This window comes from Rhagoletis zephyria, unplaced genomic scaffold, assembly GCF_001687245.7.
Source record: "Rhagoletis zephyria isolate East Lansing unplaced genomic scaffold, Rhagoletis_zephyria_1.1 Rzeph_scaffold_00542, whole genome shotgun sequence".
Lineage (NCBI taxonomy): Eukaryota > Metazoa > Arthropoda > Insecta > Diptera > Tephritidae > Rhagoletis > Rhagoletis zephyria.
Window position 1 is genome coordinate 72,778 of NW_016157626.1, and position 15,064 is coordinate 87,841.

At 37.3% G+C, this 15,064-nt stretch overlaps 1 protein-coding gene across 3 annotated transcripts in view; it reads left to right on the plus strand.

Moving 5' to 3' along the window:
• nvy (CBFA2/RUNX1 partner transcriptional co-repressor nervy) overlaps positions 1–9,507 on the plus strand; it is a 78,912-nt gene extending 69,405 nt beyond the window's left edge. For all 3 annotated transcript variants that reach the window (XM_017612442.1, XM_017612443.1, XM_017612441.1), the window contains exons 3-8: positions 6,745–7,397; positions 7,466–7,888; positions 7,954–8,310; positions 8,375–8,608; positions 8,674–8,781; positions 8,864–9,507. In XM_017612442.1, coding sequence (XP_017467931.1) covers positions 6,745–7,397; positions 7,466–7,888; positions 7,954–8,310; positions 8,375–8,608; positions 8,674–8,781; positions 8,864–9,082 — 1,994 coding nt within the window. In that variant the 3' untranslated portion in view covers positions 9,083–9,507. The remainder of the gene's footprint in view (positions 1–6,744; positions 7,398–7,465; positions 7,889–7,953; positions 8,311–8,374; positions 8,609–8,673; positions 8,782–8,863) is intronic.
• Positions 9,508–15,064: the final 5,557 nt, after the last annotated feature.

The window sequence follows — 15,064 nt, forward strand, 5'->3', positions numbered from 1 at the left end:
GATGCAGTCTAATGTATATATATCAGTCATTCTTAGTTTAAAAATTCTTCTCTTACATAGATGAACAAAAAATTTTAGATCAAATTAAGCATATACAAGTTTTTCATGCCAAGTATGAATAAACTCTAAAAAGGGCTAAAAAAAGGGCTAGGGGCAATTTTAAATTTATGTGGCCAAAAAAAGTATGTGGTAACTAAATCTAGCCACCAAAGGGCTAAAACACTAACATATGTGTAAGCGCCAATATATATGAGTTGAACGCAGAGTATACTTAATACTTTATTTTATGAAATAGAGAAAAAATTCGACTTTTAAAGTCGACTGTACAGAGCCGATCGAAAAGTCGAAAGTCGACTTTCTAGTAAAGTCGAACAACCCTAAAACACAAACACCTTGACGCCAGCTGACGAAATGTAAATATAATCCTGCGTTCACTCAAAGAGACATTTGATAGACAATAACCACATGTTTACATAGTTTTTAGTATCAAATATTATTTTGAAAATACAAATATAGGATCAGATTTTACCTGTACTTTGAAATTCAAGATTATAAATAGAGTAAACATAGTGGATGTCTTAATTACAATATCGTCGTTTATATTTTATGTAAGCCTATATAACTGCAGAACTATATTTTAAATGAATTTCATTTTTAAACGCAACCCTTGTAAAACACCTCAGTAATGTATTAAATATTCAATCTGAAGGTTTCTTAGCAATCTTTCATTTGATACCCATATATTAATTTTTCAGATAGCTTGCGAATAATTAATTTAAATTTGGCTTTTCGAACAAGTGGCAACCCTCTCCAAAATACTATCAAACAACAACCTTTTTAAGCCTCTTATCATCATTTCTTTTATTTAGTTTTCAAATAAATAATTCCCTTAATTTAAGTCGAATTTGATTTTTTAAACAGGTGGCAGCCTTCGTCCATGAGTAAGAAATTGATTTTATATGCATGTATTAATCTATACCAAGTTCCTGTACCTTATCAAAAATATTTTCTTAGACATGATATGCTGTGTGAAAATTCCGTTTTATGGGAGGTGCCACGCCCCCTCGTATAATCGAGATTAAATCTATCCTATCTTTTAAGTTGGGCTAAATAACACCAGTGCACAAAATTTAATGGGAATCAATTGAGTAGTTAAAGCGTTAATGTGTAACAAACGCTTTCGGATTTATAATATTAGTAAGGATGGAAACCCTACCTAGACTTCAATCTGTGCAACTTTCATCAAAATCCTTAAGCGCTGGTTATACTTGCATTGAGCTGCAGCGGTGTCAAACTATCGATGGTACTATCGAAAGTTTTATTTTTTTGCCCCTATCGATGAGTAGTAGCAATGTTAATCCCTTTTTAAGGTCTCGAAAATCCCGGGATCCTTGGCAAGAAATCCCGGGGTTTTCGGGATTTGTAACTTGCACTGATGGCAATGGATGGAAGTTTCTATAACTCTTTTTCTTGACCAGTATTGGCTATACTTCTTTCTTTATTTAATAATTAATATTTTTTTATAAATGTCTAGCTGATTATACATATAACACCGCGCGATAGTAAATTTTAAACACAAACATCAATATATTCGCGAAATCATGGGCCAAATATAGTAAAATTGCGTTTTTAGTTTTTCACTCTGACGTCAGTAATTCAAAAATGATTTAAAAAATTCAGAGAAATGTGCTGAGAGAAGAAGTATGGGTTTAAAATAAATGATGAAATCCTGTAGAATTTAAAACAGAGTCAAGTTTCTGGTGCAGAAGGGTTGGTAAATACTGAAAATGACATTTTAAAATTGTATCCTTGAAATTTCGCAATATTTGGTTTTGAAAAAACTATATGTTAAGGGCTTATATTAACTCGATAAAATCCTCGAATTTCGTTCTTCTAACTTTGTCAGCATAAAAATTACCTATTCGTCCTTATGAATCCAAAAAATTTAAATTTTTTAAATTCTAAAGAAATTTCCTATTGCATTTGTTACCCATATTTTTATTCTACATTGCATTGAATTTTTTGAATAATTTTTGAAATTAATCATATCTTTGAAATTACAAAGTCCTTCAAAATAAATCCTACGGTCGGAGAGAAAAAATAAAAACGCCACTTTAAAAAAAAAAGTAGCTTCAAACCCATTTATTTATTATTTATTTCATGGAAGGAGAACTTTTCAAACAATATACATAGAAGTAATATTTCGACTCAAGTGGTTGAAAAGTAATGAATATCTAAATCCCGTGACCCGAATTGCGTGCGTTTGCTTTTGATTTCGCTGAGCGAAACGTAAAATCAAAGCCTCACACAGCCCAAAAATTGGAAATTGAGTTAAGTCCCTATAAAAATATTTAGGTATATGAGCATGATAAATTTTTTACAGATACATATGTAATTGCCAACGTGTGTAAGCATCAGTCTTGCCGCGAATAATTTTTAGTTGTAGCCAAATTCCTTTTAAAAACAGGGCTAAAAAGAGTTTTAAAAAATTGGTTGTGGCTAAAAATGGTAGCTAAAATTTTTTACTTACATATATGTACATATAAAAGGGCAAATACACGACACCAGCTTGCTGGCACCATCAGGCTCGAAGCATATAATATACCAGCTTGCTGGTACAATATTTATTTCTTTACAAATGAGGTCCAAAAAATACCAAATTGATTAGAGCCGAAATCTCATAATTTTTCCAAAAACACGGCTTTGACTCATGTAGTGCAAGAAATTTTAGGTAAAATTCTTTAAAAAAAGAGCTAATTTTACCTTTCGCGATACCAGCATGCAGGTACAATCATCAAATTTTGAGATCGTTTTTGATGTCGCACCAGCACAGGTACAATCACACCACAAAAACACACACGGTCAATCCGCTGGCACTAATACTTGGAGGCGCCAGCATGATAGAATCATAAATGGGCTCTTTAACACATTAAGCATATTTGGGGCTGTAAACTTATCCATTTTAAAGTATAGTTAAAACCTTAACAGATAAGTTATAGTTTGTATAAAAACGTAAGTAATATACAATAAATATACCCACATACATATGTACATTAGAGTGGTCCAAACAAATAAAGTCGGAGTTTTAATGCCGGCACACCCTGGCTTGATCTATATCGAAAAAAATATACCGCAATTTTTTTATTTTGAAATCAAAAAATATTTAGGGAGTGCTCAAAGCGCTCAACGTTTTCCATGTATTTTATATAGAGAAAAAACATCTTTTCGTAGAAATAGTGTAGAATTCTTGAAAATCAATATTTTTCGATCGGAAAACTTTATTTATCTTCAGGAGACTCCCAGTAATAATACTCAATTATTTTTTTAACAATTTTTTCATGGTAACTATATTTTATAGGTCCTCCAAAGCCCTTAGAAAATGCAATGGGGGGACCAATAAAAAATCTGTTATCATAAAAAATGGTTAAATAAACAACTGGATATTAATACAGGAAGTCTCCTGAAGAGAACCACAGTTTTCCGGTCGAAAAATATTGATTTTCAAGAGTTTTATACCATTTCTACGAAAAATGGTTTTTTCTCCATATAAAATACATGGAAAACTTTGTGCGCTTTGAGCACTCCCTAATATTTCAAAATAAAAAAATATGGGTGTACTTTTTTCGGTATATGTAACCTGGTCTACGGAAAGGGGGCTTAGGTGTCAAAAAATCAATTTTCACTTTTTGGTTGATTCGGATGGAAGATGAGATGCTTTTTCACGTGGTGAAAAGCAGAAAATCCTAACTTGCTTAGAAGTGTACTAAAAATGTAGAGAAAGAAGAGTAAAAATACGACAAAATATAATTTATTGGTAATGAACAAAATACATTGAATTATAAGCTATAAAGACATGATTATACACTAGAAAACCGTGTTATCAGTGTATGGCATTCATTATTACAACAATCTTTTGACAGAAATTTTGTTACCAGCTCCTCCTCCTTTACATCAACAACATACAGGTCCATCTTAACAAAAGTTTGTTCGGTATCATCTTCTGCCTGAGATACACATACTTCGTCTTCATCATCATCGCTCTCTTCATAGTTTTCATCATCGTTTTCATCATCCTTTTCATGGAAATATTGTCCGTATACGGCACTGAACTCCTCATCAACACTCATGTTTCATTTCATGCGAAATGCGAAGACGATAATCAACAGAAACAGTAAACGTCACTTCTTCAGTGTTACTTTTTTAAATGTTCCACACTAGCAACTTACACGAAGAACTATAATAATATTCCGACCAACAACAACACTTACTGGACCAACAACAACACTTACTGGACCAACAACAACACTTACTGGACGTCCGGCGCGGAGAACAATTAACGAGATAATGAGAAACTGACGAAACGAGTTGCTTACTTTTAACAGCATTTTCACAGAAAACTAGTTTTCGCACGTAAGCTCCCTTTTCGTAGACCAGGTCACATATAACAATCCTAGGGGGTGGCGGCATTAAAACTCCGACCTTATTTTTTTACATACATTTTTTGACCACTTTAATGTACATATACATATATATCAGAGTCTTTCTTACTGCCCGTCTCCACAGGATAAGCTTACATCTTGATACATATGTTAGAATATAAATATCCAATTTAGACCCCCATTGCTCTTCAAGAGCAATATATATCGAAGCTTATTTCTTGTCATCTATTGCCGCCAATTTGGAAGTTTGACAGCTACATTTTCATTTGCACGAAAACTTTGTGGCGGCAACATTATTGATAATTTTAATATAAAAGCAAAAATTGAGCTGCTGTCTATTAAAATATTTATCATTATGTACTTGAATGTAAAACAACCTATTTTCTAATTTTGTAAGCGATTAAATTCTCTTCATCTTAAAAACGCTTTTATCAAGATATAACAAGCCCACACAAATATTGCCACTGATATAACTTATATCTAGCAACCACAATGACAGCTGGACAGCAATAAATTTTATCCTGTGGAGACGGTCAGTTAGTTTAAAATTTCATCTTATATATAAATGAAAAAAATTAGATCAAGCATACCTATACAACTTGTACAACAAAGTTTGAATAAATTTTCCAACGGGCTAAAATAGGGGCAAGGGGCAATTTTAAATTTACGTGGCCAAAAAAAGTATGTGGTAGCTAAATCTAGCAACCAAAGGGCTAAAACGGCAACATTGGTGCGCATTAGGCTGGCCTTTAACTGCTGTCCCTAAATTGCAGCGTTAAGCGTTGCCTTTTCCAATGCCAACGAGTGCCAGTGCACGCTATACCCAAATCAGCGCGGCGTAATTTTTGACGTTATCTCATTTCTTCAAGTTTTTCCGTCTTGTGCATCCAACTTCAACACGTACCGCCTTGTCGAAAATGACAATTCCATTTGTCGGCGCTGAAGCCTCGTTATTGTGGGATGCTTCATACAAGTTGTATGGGCATGATTTTTAACAGTTTCTGAGCGCTTGACGTGCCAATTTAAGGATGGCAGTAAAATGAAAGCCGCAAGAAATTTAGAAAGCTATGTTCTCCATATTCCTTTCTCTTGGACATCGGTACTCTTTACTCTTAGAGAAAGCTAGTTAAGATTTCCTCGTTGTGGGCTAATATTTATTAAATTCGTTTAGGTGGTAGCAAATTCGTTGTCCCTCCCCCTATTGTGTCGATTTCAGTCAAGTGTTGTAACTGAAAACTCTTTAAAGTTTTCCATGTCCGAACATGTGGCAACAAAATGCAATCATGTACTTGGCAACAAATGTTGAAACACGTGTTTACGCTTTAGACACCCGTACTAGCGGGCATCGAGAATGACAGCAATTGCAACAGAACACGAGTGACAGGGAAAAACTCGTGTGCAAGTGCAATTTGTCCATAATGTTACTAATTTATTTGCCATGTTCGCAAATACCTAAATACGGCAATTGCCTGCTTGCCCCCACTCGCATAGCAATGGCTAATGGCTAGCGATGTCACCTCATGCCGTCCTCCTGTGGTATGCCCCATCCTGCAAAAGCACAACACTCAGACACCACCACAAGAGCTTGTGTGACCAAGTGCAGCAGCGAAGCAGGGACGATTGTTGCAACGGTCAGTTGCCCTCGAGGGCGTGGAAGCATAAGAGGGCTAGAGCAGGAGATTGCTGAAGTTGTTGTACATATGTATGTACGTGTGCATGAGCACTTAAATGTGAAATACAAACCAACGAAGCGAAATGCCTTCTTCATGTTGCAACTAATGCATTTATGATGTGTCAGCTGTTGGCATGTACTTTCGCATGCACCACCACACAGCATAGCATTTATCCTTCGGGTCAGCAGTATCAGCACTGAGTCTGCGTCAATGGCAGAAGCAACGTAACACAAATCTCGGCATTTGCGGTTGCGCGAGCACACGAACTCAACAATGAAACATCGGAGAAACTGTTGGACGGACATGGGAATCTCGTGTTTCGGGTGCTGCACGCTTTGAACATGACAACTCGGCAGAAACAATAATAAATACAGGAATGCACAAAGCCACCCAGCCGCCCACAGGCCCACCGAGTGTCCAGTTGACCAGCATCGGTGGTCATGTTGCAGCTGCTGGCCAAATTTTGTTAAATTTTCAGTTTGCAGCGGGCAGCAAAACCTGATTGCATTTTCCATTCTGTTGATGTTGTGGTGCCTGCGGCAGTCTTGTCCAAACAGAACATAACCACCTAACGCTAATTACAACATTTCTCATTCATTTATAACGGCAATTTCGCCCTTTTCTCATTTCAGCAAACTCCTCCTCGAACTCCACATCCGGCAAAGACTCAAGTAATAGCAATAACTCGCATTCGAACGGCTGTACTGGTGTGGGTAGTGCAAGTGGGGCTTGTAACTCTAGTTCGAACAACACGAATCCGAACGGCAACGGTGCGCGCACCTGCCGGACCCCTGATTCACCGGAGAGTGCCCGTGCTATTGCGCCACGCTCACCTATGTCGCCACAACTCCATCACTCTAGTTTAGCGCCACCACCGCCACGCCCAAATCGTAATGCCAGCGCGTCGCCGGTCGTGAATGGAGCCATCACCACAACGACACCCCCTCCTCTACCCACTCCACCCTCGCAGGCCGCATTGGCAGCGGCTGCTGCTGCTGCAACTGCAGCGGCAGTACACGCCGAACAGTCGCGTCTTCTAGGTAAAATACGCAAGTTCCTCGGTTCTCTAGTGCAGTTGGCGCAGGAGGTACATCCGGAAGTGAGCGATCGTGTGCGCGCCCTAGTGCTATCTTTGGTCAGTAGCAGCATAAGTATTGACGAGTTTCGTCAAACGCTCCAAGAGACCATTAACTTACCACTGCGTCCATACGTCATTCCATTGCTCAAAAATCATATTTCGCTGCTACAACGCGAGATCGCCGAACTGGCACGCGTCACAAATCAGGTAAGACTCTGCTTGACACTCAGTTATTTTTAGCGGCTTATTTGTGATTATGCATTCCCTATCTCCAGACACCACTACAATACGTCACTAGCAATGAGAATGTTGTAATGGAGTTCTCTCCACACGGACCTTCAGCCGAATATAGTGACATGTTTGTTCACATGGATTCCGCACAGGCTGCAGCGGCGGCTGCTGTAGCGCAAGCTGCGGCTTCAAATGCTGCAAGCACCACCAGCCTCGTTTTTAAGCGACGAGCTTCGGACACTTTGATGGAGCATCATAATGGAGTACAAGACTGGAATGATTATTTGGCCGCCTATCCGCCTGCAAAGCGCGCTTTGCATGCTCACTCTGCTCACATAAGTGCAGCATCTACTGAAGCACGGCTATCATTTGCCACTCAACCGACGATTTTCGATTACTCATCTGCGACCGGCAACGCGTCAGCGGTCACTCACTCGGAAAACACTTTCAACAGTCTAATGGAGAAGGTAAGCAATATAACCCGGGGGGCAACGGTTTTAAAGGTTTTTCATAAGACCCTCAACATTGTTAGGCAAATCACCGAGAAGAGCGGGACCTACGTGTCAACACTGGTTCTGACCCTGCCTCGCAGCGACATCCCCCACGCACCGGCCCCCCAACTTCCAGTGGCAGTGGGACCGGTGGTGGTAGTAGCAGTGCGACTCTCGGCGGGGAGGAGGAATGGAAGAACATACACACTATGCTCAATTGTATATCAGCAATGGTCGATAAAACCAAACGGGCCATAACTATATTGCAGCAGCGTGGTGTTGAGCCTCAGCAGCCCAACTACAGTGAGCTGACTCCGGCATCGCTGGTCGAAATTCGTCGCCAAACGGAAGAGAAAGTAGCCGAGTTCAAACGCAATGCCGAAGAAGCAGTCAACCAAGTAAGTTTTAAATTATTCTGAGCCCATTCCGTGTCAAGCTAAATAATGTTTCTTACGTGCTTAGGTGAAGCGTCAAGCAGTGATCGAGATACAACGCGCTGTTGTGGCAGCTGAAACGCGCGCATCCGAAGTGATGGCCCAGGAGCGCCTGCGCATGGAAAAGTTCTTTGTGGAGATGAGTCGCCACTCAAGTGTAGTTCACAGCTCAAATGCAGCAGTAGCAGGAGTAGCAGTGACAGCAGTTTCAGGCGATCGTGAGTTGGACAACAAGTCGCCCTCAATAACAGCTGGACAAAACGTAAGCCGACGAAATTTAAGGCATACAAAATAGTATTTTATTCACAGTACCAATCTTTATTGAAGGCTTGCTGGAACTGTGGGCGCAAAGCAACTGAAACCTGTTCCGGATGTAATTTAGCGCGTTATTGCGGTGCATTTTGCCAACACAAGGATTGGGAACATCACCATCAGGTAGGTAATTGCAATAATTAGCTCTGCGATTAACACAACCTGTGCAAATACCATAAAAAATGTGTTACTAATTTCGTTTTAGATTTGTGGTACAACGAGATCCACTGATCTCTCCACCAAACATAGTGTATCACAGGGGATTCCACTCTCAGCTACTATGCGAGGGCCCATCTCCAGATCCCCGCCCAACCAAACCCAAGCACCACAGCCAACGGCGCAGGTGCCACAACCACAAAACTCGGGTAGTGGTGGCGTCGCGCCACCTAGTTCCCTGGTAGCGAATGGAGTCGGCTCCAAATGACGCATTCGCACGATGAAGCCGAAGAAAAAGTACTTGTGCTAGTCAATTTAAACTAAAAATTATATATAAATTAACTAGATTAAACTCCAGCATACCCAAATCTTTAAAAATCTCTGCATATGTATAAAAGTGAGAAGGTATGAAGAAGGATGTTCTAAAAGCTCAAAAGGAAAAATTTTAATAGTACCAGCACAACAATATCAAAAACATAATCAAAATAGATTTAAAAACTTATAGAAACCCGTAAAATTAAAAATAATAGGTAAATATAATGTTTCAAAGTAAACTATTGCAGTCTTCAATTTTTAAATGTTATTCAAACATTTATGCACAGGCTATCGAGCTATGTCAGGATGCACCCATAGAGAAACGTAGGAATTATTTTAATTTCCGCGATTTTAAATTTTAAATATCCTCCAACACTAGTAAAGAGAACAAGCAACTGTAAACCGATTTCAAATGTAGTAAACTTACTTAAAACTACTTGAAAGTAATTAAATTGAAAGCGGACAACCAAATATGAAACAGATGTACGGTAATTTTAGAATTTATTTATTACGTATTATACACATATTTAAATAATCTTAAATGTATTAATTTATGTTATCGCTCCGTAAAATAAATAAATAAATAATAACTTATAAGAAGTAAAATTCATTAGATATTCCAATATGCGTTTATTTATTCCGATTGGTTGCCGTTGAAACAATGAAAGGTGAGTGTTTGAATACTAAAGTAAAAAAAAATATTTTTCCCAGATTCTCTCTCAAGTAGAGAAACTTGCAGATTTCTACACGATTTGCAGGAATTCGCAAATTCTTTCAGAAGGGCAAAAGACAGGATCTACATGCATATTTTTTGTTAGTCCGACTTTCTTAAGTTTCAATTTCTTTGTCGTAGTACCTGTCGGGTTTCTTATATCGACTCTGGTTGAGATTGTATTGCGATTACGACTACACTTTTTTGAGTCGAGTACCTTTCAAACCATTCTAATTAACTAAGTTAATTAAGTAAACAAGTATTTTTCATTTTAAAATCGCTCAAGATTGTAAATTTTTACATTTAACAAACTTGTTTATTCAANTCGAGTGCCTTTCAAACCATTCTAATTAACTAAGTTAATTAAGTAAACAAGTATTTTTCATTTTAAATCGCTCAAGATTGTAAATTTTTACATTTAACAAACTTGTTTATTCAAATTATCGTCGACAAAAAATCCAACCATGTGTCATACGTTTTTCCTAATTGCAAATTCTTGCTGGAAAAATATTTTCTCGCTTGAATTTGCAACTTCTCTCCAAGAACTAGTCTTTCTACTTGTCATTTCTTTTAATAAAACATGTGAAATTTAGCTGAAACAGTGTAGCCGTTTTAAGCCGGTTTCTCTTTGCCAATTTAGCCGGTTGGTCCAAAAAGTTCTGCTTGGAAGTAGTATAGAAAGAAAGTATCGATACCTATTCATATCAATATTTTGGTTATGAAGGTATTCAGTATGAACTAAATAAGTTAAATTTAGTTTTTTAATGTCATAAGTTAACTTTATTTGGGAATCCTAACCTCCAAAATATATGTTTAATGATGAATTGTACTTAACGTAGAAAATTCATTAGAAATGATTACAAGAAACAATTTTCTCATAAAATATTTCTGAAAAATGGTATTCTTCTGAAACTATCGTAGTAAAATCTTTGGCTCATAATTTTTGTACATAATAGTGCATTTGTACTGCACTGAAACCTTTGGAAAAATTTCTTTTTGGTTTTTTGTGTTTCCGACAGGGTAGGAGTATGATTAATGTGACTAACCATTTCATAGCTCAAAGAAGTACTGGCTAGGTTGGGTGGGTTGGGTTAACGCCGCGAGCCGATTACAATATTTTGATCCCTGAGAGCTCAGTGTTAGTTATGAAGAGTGAGCCAAAATGCTTTAATATTAGCCTTGCGAAGGTTGGACTCCGAAAAAAAGTGTGAAGATGATTCCACTTCATCTTCCTCTTGACAGCTGATACAAAAGAGATCAGTTGAAACTCCTAGTGAATATTAATCGCACAATGTCAAAACTCCTATCACTAGATCTTGAGAGGTAACGTGGAATTCGGCGCCTTTAAGGGGTAACGATGGGTCACTCGTTACTTGCGCTGCAAAAAGTATTTTATAGTGCCTTATATAGGGTTGCCAGATTCTGAAACAGAGAAAGGAGTACATTTCTATTTTCGATAAAAAAAAGCAGTACAGAGCTTAAAAAAGGGGTACAGTTTTTGTTTTAATTTTTTTGTGCAATTTATTGTTACAAATTACCATTATTTAGGTACAAACAAACACGGATATCATAGAAATCTTTTTCAAAGCAACAATAAATGTTAAAAATAAATAACTAAATTCTACAAAAGAATTCCAGGCTATTCCTGAATGTATGGCATTTTTTTATTTTATAATTTTTCTGATTTTTATACCCGAGCGCCCTGCACCTACCTGCCTACGACCATGCTTACTCCTTTTCACTATCACACTTAACTTTACTTACTAAGTAGTGTTCGCCACAATATGAATGGCAAAGTACAGGGCGTAAAATAATAACTGTCGCAAAGGTTTTTCGAAAAATAAAAGAGTCCTTTAAAGATTTTGCAAAAAAAAGTATTTTTTGCTAACTTTATAAATAGTTTACTTTAATTTTATTAATTAGTTTTAAAACTTTAATCCTTATTTCCATTTGCCAGCTTTGGGAGATAAGTACATGCTTTTTTCAGGTGTATTTTTTCTTAGATTTTTATAAAAACAAAAAGAAAGCTGTATAGGTATAGGGTTGATCGAATGAATGGCCTCCTTGTCACCAGTTCCGATTCTTTTCGATTGCTGAGTATGAGGCCTTATGATGGGCAAAATACGGAGTATAAAGGAGCCAAATGGAGGAAATTAGCCTATGGTTACAGAAGATATAGTCACTACACACGAATAAAGGCGCGCTATTGTTTTGACGGCGGAAACAGGCGCGTTAAAAAATTTTGCGAAAAAATATGCTTATGAAAAACTTCGGCGAAGTATGACGCTGAAGTTTCTTTATGTCTTTTTTTATGTCTTTTTTCGCCGTCATTTTTTGAGCTCGTATCTAGTGACGATATGTAATAAAGTAACCGACGAAGACTTGCGTGCCGCTTGAGCTTTTCTCTCAAAGTGTTTACCGCTGGTAAACGCAAATGAAGGTTAAAATTTAAAAACTTATTAATAAAATTTAAGTAAAATCCGTGGATAATTAACAATAAACTACTTTTTTCGCAAAATCTATAAAGTTCCCTTTTATTTTTCAATAAAACCTGTGCAACAGTTATTATTTTACGCCCTGTATATGATAAAATAATAATAGCTGGAAAAAGGAGTACAAAAGAAGTACAAAACTAAGAAAGGAGTACATTTCCAGATATTTTTTTTTGGGAGTACAAGGGAGTACATTACAATAAAAAGGAGTACGTTTACTCCCAAAAGCTGTACGTCTGGCAACCCTAGCCTTATAAAACATTTTCTTTTCCTCTTTTATGTCACAAAAGGAGCATCGCTTTCTTTTGTCCATTTTATGAGGTATTTAGTAAAGCATGAAATTTCATTATTGCCCAGCCATCAAATAGTGTACCAGGAGACAGAGGCGTCCTTAGTTGCTTCTTATCTGGGGATAACGTTTTAAGGGGGCCTTTCCAACGCCAGGTCAGCAGCCACGCAGTTTTCAGCGATGTCACTGTTGCCCGGCACCTAAACTAGAAGAAGTACCTACCAAGCACTCTGACGCGATGGATAAAGAAGTCAGACATTCCTTTGCCGATTTCAAATGCACCATCACACAATTTAGCAGTGCGTCTACCGCTTCCTTGAAGGCAGCTATTTCCACCTGAAATACATTGCAGAAGTCCAGAAGCCTTAGTAACCCCGTCCTACCCAGTCCTCTCTTGAGGGAAATCGAAGCCTCCCAGAATTCCAGAGTGTTACCAGACGGTTCCCTTAGCCTAACAGCAATTCGTGCTACTACAATTCTGTCTGCAATTACTTTGGGCAAAAGACCTTACCTTTTACCGATAGCTGCCCTACAGCTGTACAAGACAATCGACGCCTTTTTCCCCTTTCGTGGATTTTAGGCTTCCACGACAGCTTCCTATCCAGGATCAAGCCTAAGTATATATCAGAGCCGCAGAGCTTGGATTTACTGCGAGGCCAACGTTGATCGTCCACCTAGTTACATGCTTCAGGTAATCTTGAGGCAGAAAAAAAGGGTGTATAGAAATCCTCCCTTACCCAAAAGATCCACATGATCTACATAGGCGATCACCCGACATCCCACTTTTTCCAGTTCCTCTATAAGGTCGTTTACAACCGCAGTACAGAGCAGGGGAGAGAGAACACCACCCTACGGAGTGCTCCTAATGTCTCTGCGCTGAGTGCAGGCGCTCCTCCACTCTGCCGCGACAGCTATGTCATAAATTAAGCTGTAAATAAGCCTTATTAGGTTGGTGTCAACCCCCAGATTATTAATAGACTTAACTATTGCGTCTGCAGTGACATGCACCGACCTTGCAATAAATATGTTGAGCTCTTGAAAGATAAGATAGTCATGTACAGGTCTCTCTAGCGGTTTTATAAAAATGAAGGCAGACTGATAGGCTTAAACTCCTTAGGAGAAACATTAGAGCCTTTTCCGGTCTTCAGGATGAACGCAACGCTGACTATCCTTCAAGCTTTGGGAATCTATGTAATTAAGTCATTAAGTATGATGTATTGTGGAACGGTTTTCCGTCATCCCTTATCAAATTTGGTTTGGAGACAAACCGGTTTCGGCGTTGTGCCATCTTCAGTGTCCTTTTTACTTTCCTGTTTGTTATATTCTAACTGAAAACATTTTATCGCAACTCTTCAATTTTTAAAGCAGAACATTTAAAAAAATAGCTTTTATCACTCTGCGCAGTCGCACACAACTGTATTTGATTATCGTTTAAAAATGTTCGTATTTGAAAATAATATTTTCATACCAAAATTTAGCAGAAACGTATTTGGATCAGGGATGGAAAATCGAAATTTGAAATTGTACCTATGTAATTTAACAATTTAATGTACCTTTTGCTGTCAAATGTACCGAAAAAGTAGCTCACGATTTTTTTAACTTTTTTATTATTTTCAGATAATTGGTAACAATTTAATAAATTTATTAATTATATGCATTAACAAGAAAGTGATTAATATATCGATACAGTTAAAATAAAAATATAATAATAAAAATTCAATTAAGATATATGTATGTATGTATGTACATTGGGGTGGTCCAAAAAAAATTTAAAGTCGGATTTTTTATGCTCTCCCCTCCCCTAGGATTGTACTATACCGAAAAAATTGTTTTTACGACCCCTTTTTCCGCGAAATGTCCTGGTTTGAGACTCTTCGTTCCCTTGTTTTCAAAATTCCTGGTTTTAATGCAAACAAGGTAGCTTTTTTATTACATTTTATTATTAAAATTTGCTAAACTTTGGATACGTTCAATATAACATCTTCGAATGATAACAGCTTTTTGTTTGAGTTGATGATCGTGCCGATCTCTAATTAGGTGAAGCTGTTTTCATTTAATTTATATTCTTTTAAAAATGCTGTTAATTTCCATGTAAATTTTCGCGAGAAATTTAGTGCGTCTAATTTATTTTTTAGGGTTATGATTATTCATAAATTTATTAGTCTGTGGTGGCATACGATATGCCTTGTTCTAAAACATTGGAAAAGCTGCCTATTTTTGAAAAATTATAAATTAAAACTCACAAGGAGCTATAGCTTTATTTTACTTTTCTATAAACTTAAGTATAATCGTCCTTGTTTGTTGTTCTCGTGGCGTTAAATGTTACCCTTTCAATGCCCTCTTTTTAGTGTTTGTTCGAAGAGGCAAGTATGTGTTTAGAGCAGAGTATGTGTTTAGAAACGAAAATCATAGTTGCCAACTTGGTGCTTTAAGCACTAGATT